At 39.7% G+C, this 24244-nt stretch overlaps 1 protein-coding gene across 2 annotated transcripts in view; it reads left to right on the forward strand.

Moving 5' to 3' along the window:
• Positions 1 to 24244, forward strand: part of SLC15A2 (solute carrier family 15 member 2) — a 44285-nt gene that overhangs the window by 337 nt on the left and 19704 nt on the right. For both annotated transcript variants that reach the window (XM_004712224.2, XM_045287544.1), the window contains exons 2-7: positions 3937 to 4024; positions 4735 to 4876; positions 13740 to 13832; positions 15332 to 15431; positions 17454 to 17544; positions 17770 to 17847. In XM_004712224.2, coding sequence (XP_004712281.1) covers positions 3937 to 4024; positions 4735 to 4876; positions 13740 to 13832; positions 15332 to 15431; positions 17454 to 17544; positions 17770 to 17847 — 592 coding nt within the window. The remainder of the gene's footprint in view (positions 1 to 3936; positions 4025 to 4734; positions 4877 to 13739; positions 13833 to 15331; positions 15432 to 17453; positions 17545 to 17769; positions 17848 to 24244) is intronic.

The raw sequence follows: 24244 nt of genomic DNA on the forward strand, positions 1-24244 counted from the left end.
GGCTCTGCTGTCGTTCACTGTGCGTTCTGAGTTTCTCTAGGGGGCAAAAAGCGATTTGTTGGCAAGGATGCCTGTCTGGAGAACCATGCGTGCTTGTTCTTGCTTTACCAAATTTTGCTTTACCTGTGAGCAGGGCAGGACACCAAGGAAGGTTTTAGAATAGACTCCGTCTCTGTTATTATCTGTTCCTACTTTATAGTGGAAGGTAAGGCAGAGAAACAAAGAAATGCTAATAACGGTTTGGATCATGTACTTGTTAAAACACTTCCAAATTCATTATCTCATTCGATCCATGCATAAAAATTCTGAAGTGGAGAGGATGTCATAATAATAACGAAAATTTACTGAGTTCTGACGATGAGTTTTCTTCTCCCTTAGTTACAGTATCGTAAATCTGCAGGACCAGTTCTACTCTGCCCTGTAGGGTCATCAGGAGTTGGCATAGACTCCATGGTAGTGAATTTGTGTGTGTGCGCGTGTGTAGGGGGTGTGTGTGTGTGTGTGTTACTGTGGGCCAAGAAGAGGTGCACTTGTCATTGGGATAATTAATAGAACCAAGGAAGAGAGGCTTGTGGTGTACTAACCAGAGTCAGCATGTTAAAATGGCTGGCGCCAGTTTTACATAGCTAGTGGTAGTGTGTTAACTGAACTCCATTATTCCCAGGTTGTAAGCTGAGAAGTTGAAAATCCTACTTTATTGAGTCTGTTATGCTAATTATTATGTGTTAGCATATACTGATACTTAGGGGTATTATTTATATACTGTCTGTTAGAACAGATAAGTAAGCACACATTTATGTTAGCTATTTAGTTATATTTTTTAATAGCACCAAAGAATTTTAGGCTGCTTATGAAGAGGTACATATTGATCAGGCACTAAGAGCCAGAGGCAATGTAAATCTCATGGTTGGATCTGACCATCAAGGGCAGATATTCCCCCTCTCATGTTAGTTGAGCTATCATAATGGATAAGGGAACGTGTAATAAAGCATGATATGCCTCATCTTCTGGCTTATGTGCTCCATGAAATAGAATATTTATTTCTTTCAGTGCCCTGTAGGATTATGTGAAAATGTTTTATCATTATTTTGACAGGAAGAATGGACATTTAATTTTGTAGGATTTAAGACTCATGCAACTCTATCTTCTTCTTTGGCAGGAAGAGTGGACATTTAATTTTGTAGGATTTAAGACTCATGCAACTGTTTTCTTCTTCTTCGTCCTCCTACTCCTCCTCTTCTTCTCTTCTTCCTCCCTCCCTTCCCCAAAGTGAAGACGATCTGCCAGAATACCTGTGGATCTTCACCCCACCCCAACAGTTTTATTGGCATATAATCCACAGATACAATTGAGTAATTCAATCACATCAAGAAGACTTTTACAATCATCACCACGATCAGTTTTAGAGCATTTCTTCATTCTTGTACTCAACATTATTGACTACCCACTTCCCCTCAACCTCTCCTGCCATAACATCCAAGGAACCATTAATCCAGTTACTGTCTCTGTACGCTTACATGTCCTAGATTTCATATACAGAGAAACATCTAGAAACTGACTAACAAGAATAGCAAAGTGAAATAGATAAAAATCTCCATAGAAAAGAAAGCTGCAAATAATAAAAAAATGAGAACAAATTTAAACAGATGATAAGGGAGATCAAATGACAGGGTGCTAAACTTTAACCTAACCGCATCTGCAAAACACACTTTCCAATGCATTCTTCATGTTAGCAAGCCTATTCACAACTCTGGTCCATAGTCAGAAGAGAGTCACCCACCAGAGCTTAAGTCACATGTATTTCTCTTTTGCTTTTTTAAATTTTTCCTTAAAGAGAGGACCACAGGGTGGGGTGGGAGGACTTGGGGCCAGAAGGGGGGTGGGGTAAAGGTGTGGTGGGCAAACAGCATCATAGACAGGGGAACAACTAGGGAGTAAAAATCAATAATGAGGTGGATATAGAGATCCTTGGAGTACTGGTGCAACAGCAATCTAGCTGAGAGGAAGTACTATGAGGCAGAAGTAGAGCAAGCATGATGGTAGGGCACAAGGAAAGTAAAAGGAAACAGGAATAATCTAGAAAGCAAAGCTATGGATAGAGGTATAAGCATAGAGGTGTCTGTATGTAAATACATTAATCCCCCAAAACAGAGGTATTGGTCTATGTACCTCAGTGTATATTTAATACACTGTATATTAAATATACACTGAAGTACATAGACCAATACCTCTATTTAATACACTGAGGTAGTGGACGGACTTTGGGCCTCTTCTCATACCTCCCTCAATACAAGAATACATTGTTCTAACAAATTGGCAACCGGAGATTCTCACCCTCCCAATATAATCAATGAAGACAAAAAGGGTGCATAAGCAAATGTGGTGAAGAAGGTATATGGTGCCCGACTATGAAAAGATATAGCATCTGGGGTTTAAAAGGCTTGAAGTGAAACAAGCAACCATCCAGCAGAGAAACAACAAGCCCACATGGAAGAAGCACACCAGCCTGTGAGAGTATCAGGTGTCATTGGGACCAGGTTATAGGCATCAGAAGACCCTTAACAATCAAACAAACAAAACCATATGGTTAAGAACAAGGGGGATTGAAGCAGAGACCCAAAGCCCATCTGTAGACAATGGAACATCTCCCACAGAAGGGTCACAGGAAAGGTATGAGTCAACCAGGGTGCAGTAAAGCACTGATGAAACACATAATATTCCTCCTGTTCCTTGAGGCTTCCTCACCCCCACTATCATGACCCCAGTGAAACATCTTACTTCGGACTAGACCGGAGCATGTACACAGGTATAGATAAGAGATAAGAACTCACGACACACACAACTCAGGAACAGGAATGGGAAGAGAGATACCAGAGGGGAAGGGTGAAGGGAGTGGGGGAGGAGGGAAAGAAGGGGGAACCAATCACAATGATCAAGACACAACCACACACACCCCTCCAGGAGAAAGAACAATGGAAACCATGGGGGAAGGGAGACCATGGTTGGTGTGAGATATGAAAATGATAGTAATTTATAATCTATCAAGGGGTCACATGGGTGGGGGGAGAGGGAGGGAAAAAGAGGAGCTGATTCTAAGGGCTCAATAGAAAGTAACTGTCTAGAAAAGAATGATGGTAACATATGTACAAATATGCTTGATACAATTGATGTATGGATTGAATAAGCATTATAAGAGCCCTCAATATAATGGGGAAAGAAAGAAGAGTGAGCCAGCTTTAAAATGGATAGAAAGGAGATCAAATGATAATATATTACATTTTGCCCTAACTATGTCTGCCATGATAGAACTTACAATGCTCTCTGTCTGATAACAGAGCTACTCACTTCCCTCAGCTATAGTTAGAGAAAATTCATCAGAATCTTAATCCTTGTGTGGACCCTACAGATGGATTTTGGGACCTATTGGATCTTTACCTCCATGCTAAGCTCTGTACCTGAGCCCAACAGGCCCTTAATTGGAAAACATTATGCTTCCTAGACTTCGTCCAACATGGTTACGTGAACACTCTATATATGTTAAGTGAAGAAGGAACAATCTCCACAGTGAAACTAAACAGAATTTTGATCTCTGAATCTAACTGCTTGCGCATCACGCACACCACGAGTGGGAATATTCCCTTGCCCAGAGCCTCAGATTTCCCATTTATGGGGAGAGGAGCAGGTCCTATAGTTAGGGCTAAGGAATGTTTGAGCAATTCCGTCTTAAATGAATGAGGAACAAAGTAATATCCAGATGTGTTTTCATCCTAAATCAGCCATTCAAACACTTGTTAGCATGAGAATAGCTGTTTCGTGAAGAACTCTTACAACACCCATTATTGAGGTAGAAAAAAAGAATTTTTCTAATGTGGAACAATCTAGTGACTTAAATAGGGAAAATGATGCTGTTTAAATAATTGCCTTATTGTTTCATAGAAAATCTGTGGCACCAACTATCCACTGAGCATTGCCTTCATTGTGGTGAATGAATTCTGCGAACGTTTCTCCTATTACGGCATGAAAGGTAATCTTGATTGCCCCGAGTCCTGCTCTTCCCCACTCACTCCCACTCCTCGATGGGGTCATTTCTCTTCCTGACTAACAGCAAGGTTAGCAGTTCCAACTTACTAGCTATACCTTGGGGGAAAGATGAGGTAGTCTGCTTCTGTAAAGATTTGTGATCTCTGGAACCCTATGTAGGCATTTCATTATGAATGAAAATTGACACGTGTTGCCAGTGGACCATTGATATTTGCTCTTCCTACTTGAATTGGTCCCATCCTTTGCCTAAGACATTCAGGAAAGGTCTCATAGAACTTATGTAGTAACTCCTATGGGCCAAGAACATAAAGACCTGTTAGGAGACAGTTTATAAGTGGGAAAACTCTTAATATCAGAGTTTCATTCTTCAGACCTTTTCCCGAGACCTTTGAACCCTATTATTGTTGGGAACGAAAAAAAAAGGCTGTTGGGGAGTGCAAAAGAAGGCAAGGGGGTGCTGGAAATACTACGTTATCTCTAAGATTGGCCTAAATGATGCCGAGTGTGCATGAATTGTATTTGTACATTCAGCATAGCTCCATTCAATGCCCTGCCTTCCAAGGACCATCCATAGTACTGATGGAAGTGTTGAAGGCCAGGATCACCTTAGAAGGGCAGAGATCAAATGCATTAACTCTTCATAAATTGCTTTATTATCCCTATCTTGTTTTGTTTCCCCTTTTTGCATTCCAGCTGTGCTGACCTTGTATTTCTTGTATTATCTGCACTGGCATGAAGACACTGCCACATCTGTCTACCATGCCTTCAGCAGCCTTTGTTACTTCACCCCCCTCCTGGGAGCAGCCATTGCAGATTCATGGCTGGGGAAATTCAAGTAAGGAAAATGGGTCATCATCCCCAAGATTTTACAGATGAATTAATCGAGGCTTGGACATTTTCTTTAGTTCTTGAGCTTGAGAAATGCCAACCTTGCTCTTCCTTTTTGGTTTCCTAACTCCAGGTGGTCCTGCATTCCCTTAGAGTACTTTATGCTGTCTTTTTTTTGAGCCACCCTGTCAAACTCTGCTAGTCAGCTTATTTACTTCATCATTTCTTCCATTAGCTTTAGCTACACCGCGTTCAAGAGAAAGTTTCAGAACCTCTTTTGATAGCCACTCTTTTCCCCTGCCCTTTCCTTCTTTACTTCCTTTTAATGACCTTTTGCTTTCCGCATGTATAATCTCCTTGGTGTCATCCCACAGCTTGTCTGGTCTTTGAGCTTGCATATAGTTCTAGGAGAGTAAAGAGATCCTAAATTCAAATGTAATTTATAGAAACATTAAGTTTGAAAGAGGAGAAAAATATCATCTGGATGAGGTAGCGCATCAGCAGGAGGCCATAACAATGTCTAGAAATTCATAGCTACGTGGCCACTTGAATAGGACATAGAGAACAAAGGAAACCTGCAAAAACACAATTGGTGGCAAAGCAATTCCTCACAGATGCAGGCTGAACACAGACATAGGCAGGGGGTCGTGCTAGAGATCCTTACAGTACTGCAGATCAGAAAGTTTGTAAGATTGGGTCAGGACCCTTCAACCAAGGCAGTCTCAGTAGGACTCATGACTTTGTGGCCCTAGGACCCCGATTTCTATCAAGGGCACATCAAGGCAAGGCCTCGAGGGCACAGCTTTCCACATTATTGGTCCATGGTAAGGGAGCCTGGTGGCATAGTAGACTACTCCTTGGGCTGGTGACCAAAAGATCGGCAATTTGAAATCGCCAGCTGAAAGATGAGGCTTTCTCCTCCCGTAAAGATCGACAGTCGTGGAAACGCACAGGGCAGTTCTCCTCTGCAGTTAGGGTCACTGGGAGTCGGAGTTGACTCGATGGCAGTGGAGATTTTATTGGGTTATTGACCAGAAAGAACTCAAAGGAGGTTGAATTTCTGTGGAGACTCAGAAATGGATTTAGGGCTCTCACTGTACACCATAGCCTTCTATAAACCTAGAGTTGAGAATTTAAGCTCTAACACATCTGTTCCACAGCTGACCCCTGGTCTTTTTCTCACTAATGATATTGAACTTTTCCATGATCCTTTTACAGATGCAATCAATTTGATTCCTATGCCATCTGCCTTATGAGGATTGCATGTATTAGAATTGTTTAGGTTGTTTTAAAAAGATATTTATAAAGAATAGGTTGTTAGTCTTGCCAAATTTTATTATGCAATCTCTACTTTCACCAAGGCCGTATTTTTCTGATTCTTCTTCCTTGTTTTCAACTTTTCCCATTCCAGGCACCAGTAATTTTCAACGTATTTTATTGCGTGTTTGGATCCATTTCAGACGGCGAGAGTTGATAAAAAATATTTGATTTCTTCACATTAGGCACAAGTGATTGATTTGTAAATTTGAATAATGGTTATATTAACTGGTTTCCTTTTTATCATTTTATTAGGACATAATCCAGACATCATACCATTCAGTCATTTAGTCATGTCAAGCAGTGTTGTACCACAATCATTTTCAAAACATTTTCTTCCTTCTTGTATTCCTCAGTACCTCCTCCTCCTCTACTGTACCCCCCTGGAACCCTTTAGTCTAGTTATTGCCTTTATAGATTCACCCAACTTGGGTTTCAAATACTGAAAAACATAGAAAGATACATAACAGAGTCAAGAATTCTACAAACAATAACCATATATAATAGAGATAAGCCTCAATTTGAAACAAAGAGAAAATATTAAAAATCAGATCAAGCTCAAAGTGTATCAAAAGGGAGATCAAATGAAAAGATTTTGACCATTCAAATCAGGTTATCATTTAGATCTACTATAATCATCTCTCTGATACTCTGATAAGCCATCTGTCTGATAATCATGGAGTTATTCCCATCCCTCACTTGTGGTCAGAGGGGAATAACCGGAGGTTTATTCCATGTGTAGATCCCGTGAATGTATTTTGGGATTCTGCTGTCATCTGTAGCTGTCTGCAAATCAGAATTTTATAATTGAAGCTCTGATACCCATTCTCTCCTTCGGATTTGGATGACTATCTTTTTAAAAAAAATCATTTTATTGGGGGCTCGTATAACTCTTATCACAATCTACACATACATCCATTGTATGTCAAGCACATTCAGAGATGTTGGTGTGTTTCTTCCATGTGAGCTGAGTTGACGTCTCACTTAGATGGCTGCTTGCTTGAAATCAAGCCTTTGAGACCCCAGAGGCTATTTTTTTTCTGAAAGTTGGGCACCATCTAATTTCTTCAACACACTTTGCAACAGCATCCATCTCTTTTATGTTTCCTTTATAAGGGTGAGTACTGAGCAGGGCCATGCTGCACCCAGGTGGGGGTGCCATAGATTGCCGAGACATTGAATCCTGGATCTTCAGGGTGCAAGCATGCTCCAGAGGCTGCAGCAGTGATATCTGATGTGGAAAACCCACTGGGTGTGAGGCAGACTAGCAAAAGAAACTCCATTTTCGTTAGCTGCTGAGTGATTGCCCCTTCTTCCCTCCCATCTCAGAAAGTTGACTGCTAGTTGACCTGCTCTTTTCCCTCCCTTTATGGGTAAGACTCTGCTGATGACTAACCTTAGAATGTACTCTTATGTTTCCGGGCTCTGGACACTACAATTAGTTTAGACTAGTCTTCAATATATTATTTGTTTTGATTTTTTTCAATGTTGTTCCTTTTGATGTTGTAATCTGAATGATGTAGTTAATGTTGTCATGATAACCAGGGTGTTACAATCAATACTGGTATTGTTTCTTTTGTTATGGTAAAAAGGATGTTATAATCAATTTTGATATTGTTTCTTTATGATAAGGAATGTACCTTGTAATGCATGCTTACTCTTTTTGAAGTTACAATTAATCCATTAATTTTGCTTTCTGCTTCTGTACATGCTTGCTTGAACCCTAGACAGTTGATAAAGAAGTTTTTCGGCCTTAAAGATGGACTGAGAAGTTCACTCAAGGTTGCTATGAGGGGAAACATCTTTAGTTTCTTGGTAGCTCAGCTAGCTGGATAAAGACTCTTCTAAATTTGAAGACATTATAGTGGCTGTCATTTATTTGAACCTATAGCAGGTCAACTGGACTCTACCCTGGACACACTTGTAAAGTGAAGCTTTAAGGCAGACAATTCATGGTGTCTGAGGAAGCGGAAGACAGCTGTACTAAGACTGTTGAACTGTTGGTAGGGGGATAATCATGGTCTGGCTACATCAGTGTCCTATATACTGCATTAAGTTATATATTATTTCGGCAAACCTGTGACTGACATTTTAAGTGAATATTATTGTAAATTTTTCCTGACAATCAACTCCCATTGTTTGTGAAAATAGTGTTAAGACATGAAAGGACTGACTCTGTACAAGTGAATACTTCAGATATATGTATTGCCAGTGTTTTTAGCAATTGCCATATTGCTTTCCACAGTGATTGTACATATTTACAAGTCCACCAGCAGTGTATGAGAGCTCCAATCTCTCCACTTCCTCTCCAGAATTTGTTCTCTATGTTTTTGTTTTGTTTTTACTTGGGCTATAGTTATGGGTATAAGATGGCACTCGTTATTTTGAATTGTAATTCCCGAACGGCTAGTGAAGGAGAGAATTTTGTAGTGTGCTTGTTAGCCTCTCAGGTATTCTACTTTGTGAATTATCTATTCAAGTCCTTTGCCCATGTTTTAAGAGGGCTATTTAATCATTTTTCTTGTTGTAGTATTGCAGACTTCTGTAGATTTTAGTAATTAGTCTTTTGTCTGTTGTGTCATTGCTAAATCCCAGTCCTTGTGCTTTTCCCAATCCCTGTGCTCTCATTTCACTCTTTTAATGAAATCTTTTGGTGTACACAGGTGTTTTATTTTTAATAGGGCCCAGTCATCTATTTTGTCTTCTATCGTGTGTGCTTCCTTTTTTATATCTGGTAGTCTGTGTATGCCCTAGGTCCCTTAGCTTTGTCCCAATTTTCTCATTCATGATCATGATAGCTTTGGGGTTTACATGTAGGTCTCTGATCCACCTTGAGTTCGTTTGGGGGCATGGGGTGAAGTATGGGTCCTGTTTCATTCTTTTGAAGATGGATATCCAGTTTTTCTAGCATCGCTTTTTGAAGAGGGCATCTCCTTCTCATTTAATGATTCTTGTGCCTGTGTTGAAAATCAGTTGCCTATCGGTGGGTGATTTTATTTCTGAATTTTCCATCCTGTTCTGTTTTTCTATGTATCAATCGTTATACCAGAACCAGTTGTCTCAAGGTCAGGTACTGCAAGGCCACCTTCTTTTTCTTTTTTATTGAGAAGTTCTTTGCTTGTCATGGGCCTCTTCCCTCTGCATATGAAGTTGGTAATTAGTTTTCAGTTTCTTTAAAGAATGATGTTGGGATTTGTATCAGGATTACATTGAATTGGTAGATTTTTCTAGGTGGGATTGATATTTTCACAATATTGAGTTTTCCTATCCACAAACATGGGATATTCTTCCATTTTTGTAGGTCTCTTTTGGTTTCTTGTGTTAATGGTCTGTAGTTTTCTTTGTACAGCCTTTTTGTTTCTTTGGTTAGAGTTATTTGTAGGTATTTCAATTTTTGTGAAGCTATTGTGAATGATATTGTTTTCTTGATGTCTTTTTTAAAATCTATCTTCACTAGTATGTAGGAGTTTAATTGCTTTCTGCTTGTTAATTTTGTATCTTGCTACTTTACTAAATTCCTCAATTATTTCCAATAATCTTATTGTGGAGTTCTCTCAATATAAAATCATATCAACTGCAAATAGAGAGAGTTGCACTTTTTCTTCACCCAATTGTGCCCCTTCAATCTCTTGCTTTGTCATGGTTCTGGCTAGGACTTCCAGCACAATGTTGAATAAGAGTGGCGAAATCCTTGTCTGGTACCTGTTTTCACTTGGAATTCTTTCAGCTTTCCTCCATTGAGCGTGATACTGGCTGTTGGTTTTTCAATATATGGCTTCTATTATGTTGAAGAATTTCCCATGTATTTCTATTAGTTGCTTTTATTAGGATGGATTTTGGATATTGTCAAATGCTTTCTCTACATCAATTGATATGATCATGTGGTTCTTATTCTTTATCTTTATGTGGTGGATTATATAAATTGTTTTTCAAATTAACTGGCTTATTATAGACATATCACTGACAGCATTATACTTCAAGACAGATCTTAAATTTTTTTTTTTTTGGCACCGAATGTGAAGCCAGTCTCCTCACTTTGCCATTCCTGGCATAGTTTAACAAAGTGGGTGCAGAACTTTGTCTTTTTGAACTATGTTATGCAAATTGACCTCGGTGACCCCTGAGAGTCTGGTCTTGATACTCCAGGTGATTCGTTCCCTCCAAGTGTTTGATATGTCTAAGAATTTTTGACAACTTTGATCTTTGTAAGCTTGACCACATTCATTAATATATTTGCAACAAAAGTAACTATACATGTACAGATATTATCTGTTAAATCTACATATATCCGTGGGTGTGCTCCCACTTTCCCTTCCACACCTGTTGAGCCTGTGTATCTATGCAAGTATCTACTTGTAAATCCACCACTATTATAGGATTATATGTATAACACGATTTGCTCCTGTTGTTTTTAACTCTTGCAGACCCCCCAATGCCTTGTCCTGCTTTCACCACGTTTTGCTGACCTCCCTCTCAGTGGATGCTGCCTTCTCCTGCACCAAGTCAACACTCAGCTACCCTGCAGCCTCTTCTGCTCTCTCTTCCCCTACCAACTCTGGTAACCATCAAAGAGTGCTTATTTTAATATGAAAACCTTTTCTGGGCTTTTTATAACAGTGGTCTCATACAATATTTGTCCTTTTGTGCTTGACTAATTTCACTCAGCATAATGTCCTCCAGTTCATCCATGTCACTAGGTATGTCATCGTTTCATTATTATCCTTTGACTTTGTATAGTATGTACCAAAGTTTATTTATCCACTCTTCCATTGATGGGGATTTAAGTTGTTTCCATCTTTTGCTATTATAAATAGTGCTGTGATGAATATGGGTGTACCTTTATCTGTCCACTCCATGCCTCTTGTTACTCTAGTATCTATACCAAATAGAAGGACTGTTTCGTCATATGGTATTTCTATTCCTAGTTTTTTTTTATTAAGTGTCATACCTCTTTCCACAGTGATTGTACCACTTTATAGTCTGACCAGCACTATGTGAGGAAGGATTTCAGTCTCTCCATATCCACACTAGCATTTGTTACCTGTTTTGGGTGATATCTCATTGTTCTTTTGATTTGCATCTCTTGTCTAATGGTCATGTGCATTTCTCCATATTTTTAAGATGCCCGAATGTCTTCTTTGGTGAAGTGTGTGTTAATGCTCAACCCGTTTCTACATTGGGCTGTCTTTTTCTTGTTGAGGTATATAAGTGTTTTAGAAATTTTACAGATTAGTCTCTTGTCTGATATGCCATTGCCAAAGATTTTTTTTCTGGTCTGTGGGTGGTATAGTGTTTGGGCTGCTAACCTCAAGGTCAGCAGTTTGAAACCACCAAGTGTTCTTTGGGAGAAGAATGAGGCTCTTTACTTCCGTAAAGAGTTAAAGTCTCAAAAACCTGCAAGCGCAGTTCAGCTGTGTTCTTTGGGGTTGCTATGAGTGGAATAGACTCAATGGCAGTTAGTTTGTGTGTGTGTGTGTTTGTTGTTATTTATAAAAGCTAGGATTTATAACACATGTTTTTGAGGAACCCAATTTAATTCTATATTCTAGAATAATTATTCCAAGAATTACCTAGAAGTGTACCTATTTTCCTCCTGAACACACTCTCCTTTATACTGATGAGGCTTCAGAAAGTAGAAAAAATTCATTATCCTCTCATTGCATTTTTCGTGAACTGTTTGAAGCCCTTTCATCTTTATCTCATTCATTCAGCCCAACAACCTGTTATCCATCGGATTCTCCTACCCAGACTTTTCCTTCTTTAATTCAGATTCTATGTATTTTCTCTCTAATGGTCTAAGGTAGACCATCTCCTTAGGATTTTTCACTTTATCTTCCTGTTTATTTTTTCCATCAAAGAGTCTTCTATAGAAGTGGATCACTGGGTCTCTTGGATTGCCCACTCCTGTGCCCTGAATTAATTAGCCCTGGATTAGTCACTAAGCTTCTTACCCACTGACAGTCTTAACGACTATCTATTATACACGGTGATGCAGTGCATTTGCTTGCTTGTTTTTGAAAGTCCTCTTCATAAAAAAGGACTCTTTTAATGATGCTATCAGATACGCCTTGGACTACTGACCCACCAGCCATTCTGCAAGAAAGATGGGGTTATAAAGATTTGGGGTTATAAAGATTTACACCTTGGAAATCCTATATAGTGTCTTGGAACTGACTGGTTGCAAGTGAGTTTCATTTAACTGGGTTTTCCTACCTAGAAAGCCAATCTAAAAAGATAACCATCTAGAATTAGAAATTCACATCTTGAAATTTCTAGCATCTCCAGCTTCTCCTTGCTGCCTTCACTCGTTATGCTGTGCATTGGCATTAGACATTTTGAATTCACAGATATAACCTATGTACTTTCCCAAGCCTCTTTCTGATGCTAACATTTTACTGCTATGTAAAGATAAAAAATCTCCATAAAAATAGTAATTGAGAGACGTCAGACAGTGTAAGATATGACAAAATAATAATTTATAAATTATCAAGGGTTCATGAGGAAGGGGAGATCAGGAAGGGACGGGGGAAAATGAGGAGCTGATGCCAGGGGCTTAAGTGGAAAGCAAATGTTTTGAGAATGATGAGGACAATGAATGTACAAATGTGCTTTACACAATTGATGTATGTATGGATTTTGATAAGAGTTATATGAACCCCTAATAAAATGATTTTTAAAAAATAGTAATTGATACCTGGGATGTAAGTTGTCTTGCCCTTGGACAGAGTGAATTGGAAAGTGGATTACTTACACACACCACACACACCACCACCACCACCAGGCAATCTTCCATAGGAACTACCTGGTTGCGTCCTTCATGGAGATCACCATAGTCATGAGTCATGTCCTGTCTGTCTCGGGGCCCCTGGACCCATATTATAAGTGCCTCGGTCTAAAAAAATGTGCCATGTCCCCACCATGGCCTTGATCCAACTTTGAGAATCCCACTGATACTTAGAATGCATTGATCTACACCAACCATGTTTTGTGACAATTAAAAAAATCCGCTTTGTTCCTTTTAAAGCCCTATACTCAGGCTAACGGTCTCCTTCATCTAGGTCATATGTCTATAGTTCTCTTGCCCTGTCCTGTGCAAGACATAAGTAATATCCCCTTTAGAGTAAAAAAAATGGGGGGAGGGAGCTGATATCACAGAGTTCAATAAGGAAGAGAATGTTCTTGAAACTGATTGTGGGAGCAATTGTACAATATTACTTGATGTAATTGAACTATGGAATAATATGATATCTGTATTATCTCCCAATAAAATGGTTTTGGGAAAAAATAAGGTTAAATTTAAAAAAGCAATTGCTTCTTAACTTCTCACCAATAGCATATGAAAGGGCTGATAGGAATGCTCTACTTTTGGATAGCCGGAAAAACCTGTACTTTATTTGCCATCAGTATTATTTCTGTTTGCATTTTTTCAGGTAATTCTTTCCTCCTCTACCCCTTCCTCCTCCACCTCTGTTTGCCCTGGTACTGAGAAAAGTATTACTTGGTATGTCTCTGTAATGACTCCGGCCTCTCAATTCTGTCTACAAACTTGACAGGACAATCGTTTACCTTTCCTTGGTGTATGTGCTTGGCCATGTGATCAAGTCTTTGGGTGCCATACCAATGCTGGGGGAACAGAGCCTGCACAGGTGAGTACAATCATGGAATCAATGGGTCCCTCTGCTTCCATTACACAGCTAAACCAAGCATTCACAACAGATGATCTTTTATTTTCTTACTAAGCATTTTCTTTATCGTTCACCCTTCTGTTTTATTACCAAATTGCTTAACAAAACCACAAATGTGTGACCGGTTGAAATCTTCCCTACTTTATCTGAGCTCCTTTGTTTTTGTTAAGCATTTGGGTTGTAGAATGCCTAGTTAGTGTGTTCTTAATAAAAATCCTAGTGTGCTTGATGATTAATATCTCATTACCCTCCATATTCTTTCAGCTAGTCACTCCTTTAAAAAAGCCAGTAATAGTTTTTCTTCAATACATTGTAGAAATAATATTTAAATTTTGGCATATATCCATTAACATAGGGTTATATTTATTATAGGTTTTTTCCTCTTATATTATTGATGTCTGAGTCCAGGAGCTTTTAATAGATTTGATGTCTGCTGATAATCCACAGAGAGGATTATAGCTGTTCAGGAAGTAGATTATATGTATCTGTGTTTATCATGTCATATATATTCATGTATAATGGACTTATACATGTGCTCTGGTCATGCAGTGGTTAAGCCCTTGGCCGTTAATCAAAAGATTGGCAATTAAACCCTACCTGCCATTCTGAGGAAGAAAGAGGGGGCAGTCTGCTTCTGTTAAGATAAAAACAAAACTGAACTCACTGCCTTCAAGTCAGTTCTGCCTCATACCAGCGCTACAGGATAGAGTATACCTGGAATTTGGGTTTCTAAGGTAGTAAATCTTTTGGGGAGCAGAAAACTTCATCTTTCTCCCACAGAGCAGCTGTTTGATTAGAACTGCTGACCTTGTGGTTAGCAGTCCAATTCATAATCTACTATGCCGCCATAATCTACTATGCTTCCATAAAGTACATCTTTGGAAATTCTGTTGGGCAGTTCCACTCAGTCCTGTAGGGTCACTGTGAGTCAAAATTGCCTTGATGGCAATAGGTTTTACACCTCTTTATCTTGTGAGTTAATAATTATGTTGGAAATTTAATAAAAATTACATGCCTCTTATTGGTGTCCCATGAAAAATTAGTGGCACTTTCTCTATCAAGTAAGATGAATTTTAACATTTCATTTTGTGCTTAGTATGGGAGGTGTGGGATAGAATGAGCTATTGTGAACTCTTTCTATTGAAGTGCCCCTTGGATTAAACAAGATTGGGAACAAGTCCTTGCTGGTGTCCCTTCCCTATCTGCTTGTATTTCCCACAAAAACTAAATGGAGTCCCCGGGATCAACTCGTCCTGTGTAAGCCTTATTTTCTGGAAGGGTCACAGACTCATAAGCTATTTTAAGTGCTCCTGAGCGCCTTCTAGGAATGAAGGCCAATGTACAGTGCCCTCAGGGTAGAAAGCGCGAGGGACCTTTGTCCCTGTTTGCCTCTCAGCTCTATATTATATTTCTGCATGTGTTTAGACCATCCTGCTTAGCATATTCCCCTTTCCTTTCAGAGTCCTAGCGGTGATTGGTCTGAGTCTAATAGCTTTGGGGACAGGTGGTATCAAGCCCTGCGTAGCCGCTTTTGGTGGAGATCAGTTTGAAGAAAAACATGTAAGAATCCTCTGACTTCTATATTATCAAGGGTGTTTAGGTTGAAGTTATCCACTGATCTAGAGGAAATGGGGATATTTTGGCTGGATAAGACCAGAACAGAGGGAAATGTCATAGCTGTCTATACCTGAGACAGATCAGTGGAATTTATAGGAAACTGTTGTGGGTTCCGGTAAAAGAAGACCACCACAATGTCCAGTTAGAATGATGTGACATCTTTGTTGTTTATCAGGCTAGCCCTGACTGCAGGGGGATGTTCAAAGGACCTATCCTCCACCCTGCAGAGCCCGTCTTCCCTGGCCGAGCCTCTGTTATAGTATTCAGGGAGGGCAAAATACAGAATGCAGAATAAAAAGCAAGTTAAAATTCATATATCACTAAGTAAGTGGCATTGACAGAAGTAAAACAAAAGCATATTTAGGTAAAGTTTGGGGCCTGGGGGCCACGTGGAATGAACCCTCCTGTCCCTGGGAGAAAGAAAGGCTTTTCTTGCTAAGGAGAGAGGCCTAGTTTAAACAAGAATCACCCTAATGGCACTTACAGACCCGCATTTCATTGTGATGTTAAACAGATGACCCCAGGCCAAGCAGAGGGGGCTGGGAGGATGCCCTCAAAGAAAAGTGTTCTCCTGACAGTTCTGTTTAAATGTGGTGACAGGAGTTTGTCTACTGCAAAACCAGCTCTTTGACTGAAGGGGAAAAACTTACAAAGGGCCAAGTTGGAAGCAGTGAATTTACTCTCTCATGCTCAAGAATATGCTATTTTTTATGCTTAAGAATAAAGGCTATTGAACACTTTGGAAGCAGGAAGTGGTAGGTAGTGTAGTGCTGATTTAAGCATTTGTAGGTTTGATGTATGAAAGGGGGAAAGATACATCAAAGTGAAACAGAATGTGTACAACTCTTCTTAATATGATTGACTGATTAAATTATATGATATGTGAAGTACATGCCAATAAAACTGTTTTAAAAAAATTAAACAGAACGGACTTCTATAGATGAGCACATTGGACTGATCCTTCCTTCTTTTCCTTTATACTTTTCACTGTTAGTGGAAAATAAACAAAAACAGCCCCCACCCCCCAAAAAAGAGTAAGCTGAAGATGGTCCATTATGAGGAACTAATAAATAGATGATAAGGGGAACAATCTATCCTAGACAAACCCTAAGTTCTGTTTTCCTCTCTTTTACGCTCATTCTCCCTCCTTGTCTATCTATTCTCTCTTCTGTAGCCATTTATTATGTTTCTGACTTCTCTATCTATTTCTAGTTATATCGAGATAGGTATAATTTCTTCTCTCTCTTTCTCTAACTCTGTGTTCTCACTCCCTGTTCTGTCTCACTGTGGTTCTCTCTGACCATTTAGTTATCATTATATTCTTCATCTGTTAAAGAGCCTAGGAGTGAAGGCCAATATAAAGTGCCTTCAGGGTAGAAATATGAGAGAGACCATTGCCCTGGAATGTACTGATTGTTTGCCATCTTTGGAGAGCTAGCCAACCTTTGGTAAAAGAGATTCTATGCATAAAGAGCTATACAATTTAGAAGAATGAAATAAGGCTTAAATAGGGATCAGAAGAGAAAGGAAAACACACTTAAAAAGAAAAGAGAGAAGGCCCCGTTGTGCTACCGTACCAGAATGAAGCAGAGAAGAACATAATGAGATGTCAGCCACATTTGATGGAAGCTGCTTCGTTTCATAACAGGTCTACAGAGATATCACCAACAAACAGAAACAAGATATAATTTCCTCACTAAAAGAAATCATAACCTACTGAAAGAAGCATTTAATGTGAAGAAATTAGTATTATAATACATTTCTGTGGGGCATACTAATGGCATCAAGGACACAATGATTAATTCTGTCCAGGTAAAGGTATAAAAGAAAGGTAAAAAAGAAGCTTCCAGTGGGATTTTAAAGTGAGTAAAACTTGTGTACACCTCCAGCTGAGCCTGATAATGGGATGGAGGTGGAGTTAAGAGACACATTGACAGTACTGATTTTATCTTTTTATCCCCCCAGGCAAATGAACGGACTAGATACTTCTCAGTCTTCTATCTCTCCATCAATGCTGGAAGCTTGATTTCTACATTTGTCACCCCCATGTTGAGAGGTTAGGATCTGCTGTGTTCTGGCCAGAAAAAGCTGTACAAGAGTTTCTCTGGTTTTCTTTTAGTCTTGATTTTCATAGTCCCAGAAAAGTATTATGGGATTAGGTGATGAGAGGAAGGAGGATGGCTATGCCTATAACCTCAAGAACTGAGCTTGTAGAATGGGGTACCAAAGACTCGAGATTTGGAGTTAAACTTTCTTCCTTTCTTTTGTCATTTTCTTTTAGGAGATGTCCAGTGTTTTGGGGACGACTGTTATGCCTTAGCTTTTGGGATCCCAGGATTGCTTATGGTGATCGCTCTTGGTGAGTGTAATGAGGAAGAGGAAGCTAATTATCCACTCAGACCTACCAAGAAGAAGACTTTGTGTTGACACTTCACACAAACTGTTTTATTCAGTACCCATAATGTGGGTGAGAGGTCTTCCCTGTCCCTTAGAGAAAAGGTAATTCAGTGAAACAAGGAACCCTAAAAAATGTAAAAGTCCATCAAAGCCTAAGAAGCTATAAAAATGACAGAACTTTGAGCCAATTAAGTTCGGACCTATTAACTCAGGATCTCTGCTGGGCAGGACTTGAACATCTATAAAGCTCAGAGAATTCAATTTGAATCTCTGGTGATTCAAGGTTGACACTCACTGTTCTACATCACACGCTGTAAGGACACCTAGAAGATCATACTTATTCATCTGGTAACTGAAAGGCTCTTAAAATTCCTTAGGTCTTTTTAACAGGCTTTGGATTGAACTGTCTGTCCTGGTCTGTACAGCTCAAAGACTTGGGATAGGTCAGCGGACACTGATGGAATTAGATCGAACTGTAGTCTTTTTAGCACTGAGAGTTCCGCCTTGGGAGAGATGAGGAATCGCTGTGTTGATTAGTTTACTCAATCTAGGCCAAGGGAAACTTGATCAGGCTGTTTCTAAGCATTGAGCTGGAAACCTGTTCTCACGCTGTTCTCCTGGAAACTATCCAGCTTAAACACATGAAAAGCTCAAGAGAAGAAAAGTAACCCAGAGACTCAACGTTCAGCCTGATTAGTTTCTAAAAGGGGGACTAACAGAAATACCCAGTGTTTCTATTTCCAGGAAAGTCTGTGTTATTCTGGAAGTGCTGTGCTAATATATTTCCTGCTTTCTTTTCGAAGTCAAACATTTCTGCCAATTAGTACTAGGTCTAGGAGCCCTGGTGACGCTGTCAGAGAAGCGCCAAACTGCTAACTGCAAGGTTCAAACCTACCAGCAGCTCTGCAAGAGAAATCTGATGCTTCTACTCCCATCCAGATGGACAGCCCTGGAAACCCTATCCAGGGTCACTAGGATATGAGTTTACTATGATGTCTCCTTTTTTTGATCACTGTACAATAACATTTGAAGTTCAGAGTAATTGTCAGAATTTTAAAATGCTACAAGTGAAAACGAAAATGTTTTACAAATCACTAAAGAAGTGTTAACTGTTGTTATTACTTCAGCTTCCTGCAAGCATAAAAACTCAATTCTCTGGCCTTTCCCTCTATTTTTCTTCATTCATTCATTTAGTTGCTTAGTCAAAACTATTTGTTATTTTATTATGCTCCAAGTTCTGTGCTAAGTAATGGAGTCATAGTGGTAAATTAGCTACTAAACCCATGCCCTCAACGAACTTATACCAGTCTATTGGGGAAAGAGAGACAGACAAGTGCCAGGAATTTGAAGTCTAGTATGGTCAATGTCACAACTGAGGAAGCAAAGAGAGAGCTATGGGAACACATGGGAAAGAGCCTTAGACTTTTAACGTCAACAGGGATTGACTAAAGTCATCACATCTAAGGGGTCAACTGCAATTAGTCAGACAAAGGGATTGAAGTGTTGCAGAAACAGGACAGAGTATGTGTAAGAAAAGGAGATGAGAGATCGTGAGAAATGGGTCAGGGGTCATGTCGGACCTGGCCAAGGATGATTCCAAGGAGGCAGAGGTCAGACATCCCCACCCTGCTTCCTTCTTTATCCTCATCTAGCCCCAGCTGTCCCACGGCACTGTCCTTCCCTGCAGTGGTCACACCGAACTCACAGGATGCACTCACAATTGTGAGGGTTTATTAGGGAAGTTAAGAGGTAACCACAAGTCAGAGTCAGAAAAGGTTAAAGATACATTCCTTTTGTCCACAGTGTCTCTTCTTAGCCATACCAACAGGCACCAGCCGCAGCCTCTCATCCACTTGGTCCCTTGGCCTCTGCCCTGCTCTGGCAAGTGGGCCACCCCATTCTGCAAGCTAGCTTCCTGCCTCAAGACATTGAACTTTACTTTTTCCTGTGGGCTAGGAAGCCAGTTACTCTGTTTCATGATCTCAGAACAGCAACTCTGCTCTGACTCACGGTCTCAGTGAGGCTCTTCTATTCTGTCTTGGTGATGCAGCTTCTCGTGTCTCTGCCACTTCAGACAGGGATCTTGCATGTGTTCCACCGGTGAGTCTATACCCCTTTGCATGTTTACACTCCGTGCCTGGGTGGGAGTTACAAAGACTATGGAAAGAAGAACCACACCAAGCATTTTTACTTCACTGCATATAGTGTCACGTGTTTGAAGACCTTACAGGAAATAAGATCGTTGGCATAGTGGGTTAAGCTGCTCACGAGGTCAGTGGTTCAAACCCACCAGCTGCTCTATGGGTGAAAGATGATTATGTCTGTTGCTGCAAAGATCTGTAGTCTCAGAAACCCAGAGGGGCACTTCTACTCTGTCCTGTACGGCTACATGGTCACTATGCGTCAGAAATATCTTCATGGCAGTGAGTTTTGTTCTGTTTTGTTTTAGAAAATAAAATGAGAAAGATAAGAAGGAAAAATGGGCAGAAACCAAATAATGAAAGCCATCTTAAGCAACAGAAGGAGCAGAACTTTATCCAGAGGACAATGGAGAGCTATAAGAATTTTAACAGAAGAAAGATTGTTGAAGGCATGGATTTCAATGGTGTCTATGACTGTAACGTGGAAAAGGGATTAGGATAAGGGTGAGACAAGGGTAATATTTATCTTGATTATGAAAAATTTGCCACCCCCTTAAGGGTCTACTGAAATCACCCCATGAGACCTCTTTGGAGAAATAGAACCAGTGATAAAGAAAGGGCTTAACATTTTTTGGAATAATGGAATCAAAGACAATGGGGCTGGGGAAGGGGAGCATTGATTGATTTACTTCAAGGAATTGACTCATGGAACAATGGGTGAGGTTAGCAAATTCAAAATCGATAAGTCAGGTAACCAGCTAGAGCCTCCTATGCTTGTGTCTGAAGAGTTTCGGGCTAAGCAGTAGGAAGAGTGAAGAATGGAGTAAAGTTCTGCCAAAAGATCTATTGCTAATCTGGTAGGAGAACACACCCCAGGTAACAAATATGTCAAGAGCCATGGGTCCTCAAACTGCAGCCCGCAGGCCACTGGAGGCCCTCCGAGGACATTTATCTGGCCTGCCGGGTGTTTTTGCCCTGTTTGTTTTTTACTTCAAAATAAGATATGTGCAGTGTGCATTGGAATGTGTTCATAGTTTTTTTTTTTAAACTTATAGTCCAGCCCTCCAACGGTCCGAGGGACAGTGAACTAGCCCCCTGTTTGAAAAGTTTGAGGACCCTTGAGTCAAGACCCTCAACTCACTGAGTGATTGTAGTACATTAGATTATATCACAAACAATGATTACATGATAAATATAAAGCTATTGTATTACATTATACATTATGATAGGTAATTCTATCTATCCAAGGCCAATTGATTTAATCACATGTAACTACACTGTGCAGCACATGTAGCCGACCCATAACAGACTAGTGTCTGGCCAATCAGGAACCATAGCTGAGCCAACTTGACACACAAAACCATCATACCCTTTAATGGGATAATTAATAAAACCATGTGATTGAATATGTGAAATGAGGAAGAAGAAAGTCAAGGTTGAATCTAGGGTTTGGGTTTGAACAAATGGGTAGACAGGGCATTGACAGATAGTGAACATTTCAAGAAGGATAATAGGCTTGAGAAATTTTCATTTGGGTCACGTTGCATTTTAGATGTCATTAGTACATTTAATTGGATTGATGAAATGGCTATTTGGAAAAATGGCTTAAAACTCAGAATAAATGTTTGAGCGGTAGCTGTAGATCTGGGGCTACTGGTATATAGGTAGTAATTAAGCTGTGAAAATAGATAACTAAGAGACATTAAGGTGAAAAAGAAAGCCTAGGGTAGAATTCTAAAGAAGCCAGCATTTAAAAGATAAGCGAAGAGGAAAAGCAATGAAACTAAGAAAAAAAAATGGCCAAAGTGGATTAGTGGTATTTGGATGCTAAGATTTCAAGAAGTGAATGGTCCAGCATGACAAATGTTTTTGATGGGCCATTTATATTAGTATGAAAACTGTCCTTTAAATAGAGCAACAGGGAAGTCATTGGTGTGATACTATCAGTTAGTTATATAGGTTGGTGGAGGCTAATCCCGTTGGGAAGCAATTAAGAGGTAAGAGTGTGAGCTGGTGGGTGGCATGGAATCAAAGAAAGAGTATGGGGCACATTTGAATATTATTGGAAGAATCTGGTAGAGAAATTGAAGTTACAAGATAAACACGGTATGTCAATATGAAAACATACATAGAAGAATTAATGGAAGGGTAGATAGAGAAATTTGTAGATTTAGTGGCAGGAAGATGTGAGAGTTTTCTTGGGAAGATGCCTGTTTTCTTTATGAAGTTGAAGACAGCATTATCTAGTTGAAGGAAATATTTCATCTTTCTTAGTTCTCCTCAAACACTCATTGCCATCAAGTTAATGCTGACTCACAGTGAGCCTATAGGACAGGGTAGAATTGCCCCTGTGAGTTTCCAAGGCTGTAACTATACAGGCATAGAAAACACCACCTTTCTGCCAGAGAGCGGCTGGTGGTTTCGAACAGCCAACTTGGCAGGATCGCAGCCAAATGCATAACTACTAGGCTTCCAGGGCTCATCTTCCTTAGTTAGGTGGGTTTAAATTTGAAGTGTGACTTTGCAGAGTTGTTTACGGAAACTTCCTTTTATCCTACCTGCCACTCTTGTGACCAGTATTCCTGAAGTTGGATAGCTTCTTTCTAGGATTGTTATACACAGGAGCAATCTCTCTTTAATGTGCCTCTCTGTTTTCCCACTTGACTTCAAAGATTAGTACCCTTCACTTGACCTATCATTTTTATCAACAGTAAGAATGGCATTGTATTAAAAGGTGATATTTGGAGATGCTTTGGGGGAAGCAAACTGAGAAGATGAATGGGGGGGGGGATGTGGTAGAGTGGGAAGAATAGAGAATTTATAAAGTTAAAGAAAAGGAAAAGTCAGGAAATTCAAGACATTCTGTTATGTATGGAGATTGGGAAAAGTTTTGGGCTGTTGAAGGAGTCTTGGCTGGAGTCCCCAACTCCATGGAAGAAAAGACCTGCTAAGGATTCCATAAAGACGCCAAACGAACAAACTCACTCCCATTGTGCGCATTTTGACTTACAGCAACCCTATAGGACAGACCGAGTAGAATTGCCTTTGTGGGTTTCTAAGACTAATTGTTTACAGAAGTAGAAAGCTTCATCTTTTTCCCCAGGTGTGGCTGGTGGTTTCAAACTGCTGACCTTGTGGTTAGCAGCCCAATGTGTTACTCCTCACACCACCAGGACTCCTTTTCAGAAAGATTACAGCCTAAGAAATCCTATAAGGCAGCTAGCTCTATTGTGTCCAGGAAGGGTGCTTTGAGCCTGAACTAACTTGACAAAGAGATTTGTTTTGTTTTATTGGTTACTGAGAGTTATGTTTGTTAGAATATCTACTGGAAGAATCTCTTACTGGAAAGGGAAGTTCCTTAAGGAGAAAGTATATCTAGGATAGTACTAATATGGTCTCCCCATTGATTTTAATTGAATTTATAAACTTGAAAAAATAACACTTCCATAATTATATATACCAGCTCATTATTGGTAATTGGGAAAAGGAAAACTAAGAACATGATATTGATCTTTAATTTGTTACTGTGGGGTGCCACCAGACATCCTAGATGACTGAGTAGAACTGCCCCATCGTGTTTCCTAAACTGAAATCTGTATGAGAGCAGACTGGCAGTTTCTTTTCTCCCATGAAGAGGCTTGTGGCTTTGAACCATGAACCTTTTGGTTAGCAATTTAGTGCCTTAACCATTGGCACAGTAGCGCTCCTTAAGAGAAACAGAATGAACCAAGAAATAAAAATGGTACAGAATTGGTATCGTTTGTTTGTTTCTAGGAATAATAAATAGTGGTTAGAGAATAGAAGACCTGTTGAAGACTGAAACATGAGCTGGACATTTGTAGGCTAAGAAACACTCCTTTAAGGAGCACAGTCATCCTTGTTAACTTTCACTCCCAGTCTGGTCTGGCACATTGTCTGATGGAAGAATAAGTGAATGGGATGAGTGGTAAGGGAAGAGATATTTTTAGTCCAACAGGCCTCAGGTCCAAAAGCCAGGTTCTGGTAATTTCTAGTTCTGTCATCTTGTACAAATTACATAAATGTTTTAATTTTCAATTTATTCATGTGTCAAATGGAATGAACACCTGTTAGTATCACATTGATTCTGACTCATGGTGACCCGATCAATGTATGTCAGCATTAGAACTGTGCTTCAAAGGCATTTTTAGTGGTTGGTTTCCCCCCCCTACAGTAGTAGACAACTAGCACACTCTTCCT

The sequence above is a fragment of the Echinops telfairi genome, unplaced genomic scaffold (genome assembly GCF_000313985.2).
Source record: "Echinops telfairi isolate 266 unplaced genomic scaffold, ASM31398v2 ScPeMD7_17;HRSCAF=63, whole genome shotgun sequence".
Lineage (NCBI taxonomy): Eukaryota > Metazoa > Chordata > Mammalia > Afrosoricida > Tenrecidae > Echinops > Echinops telfairi.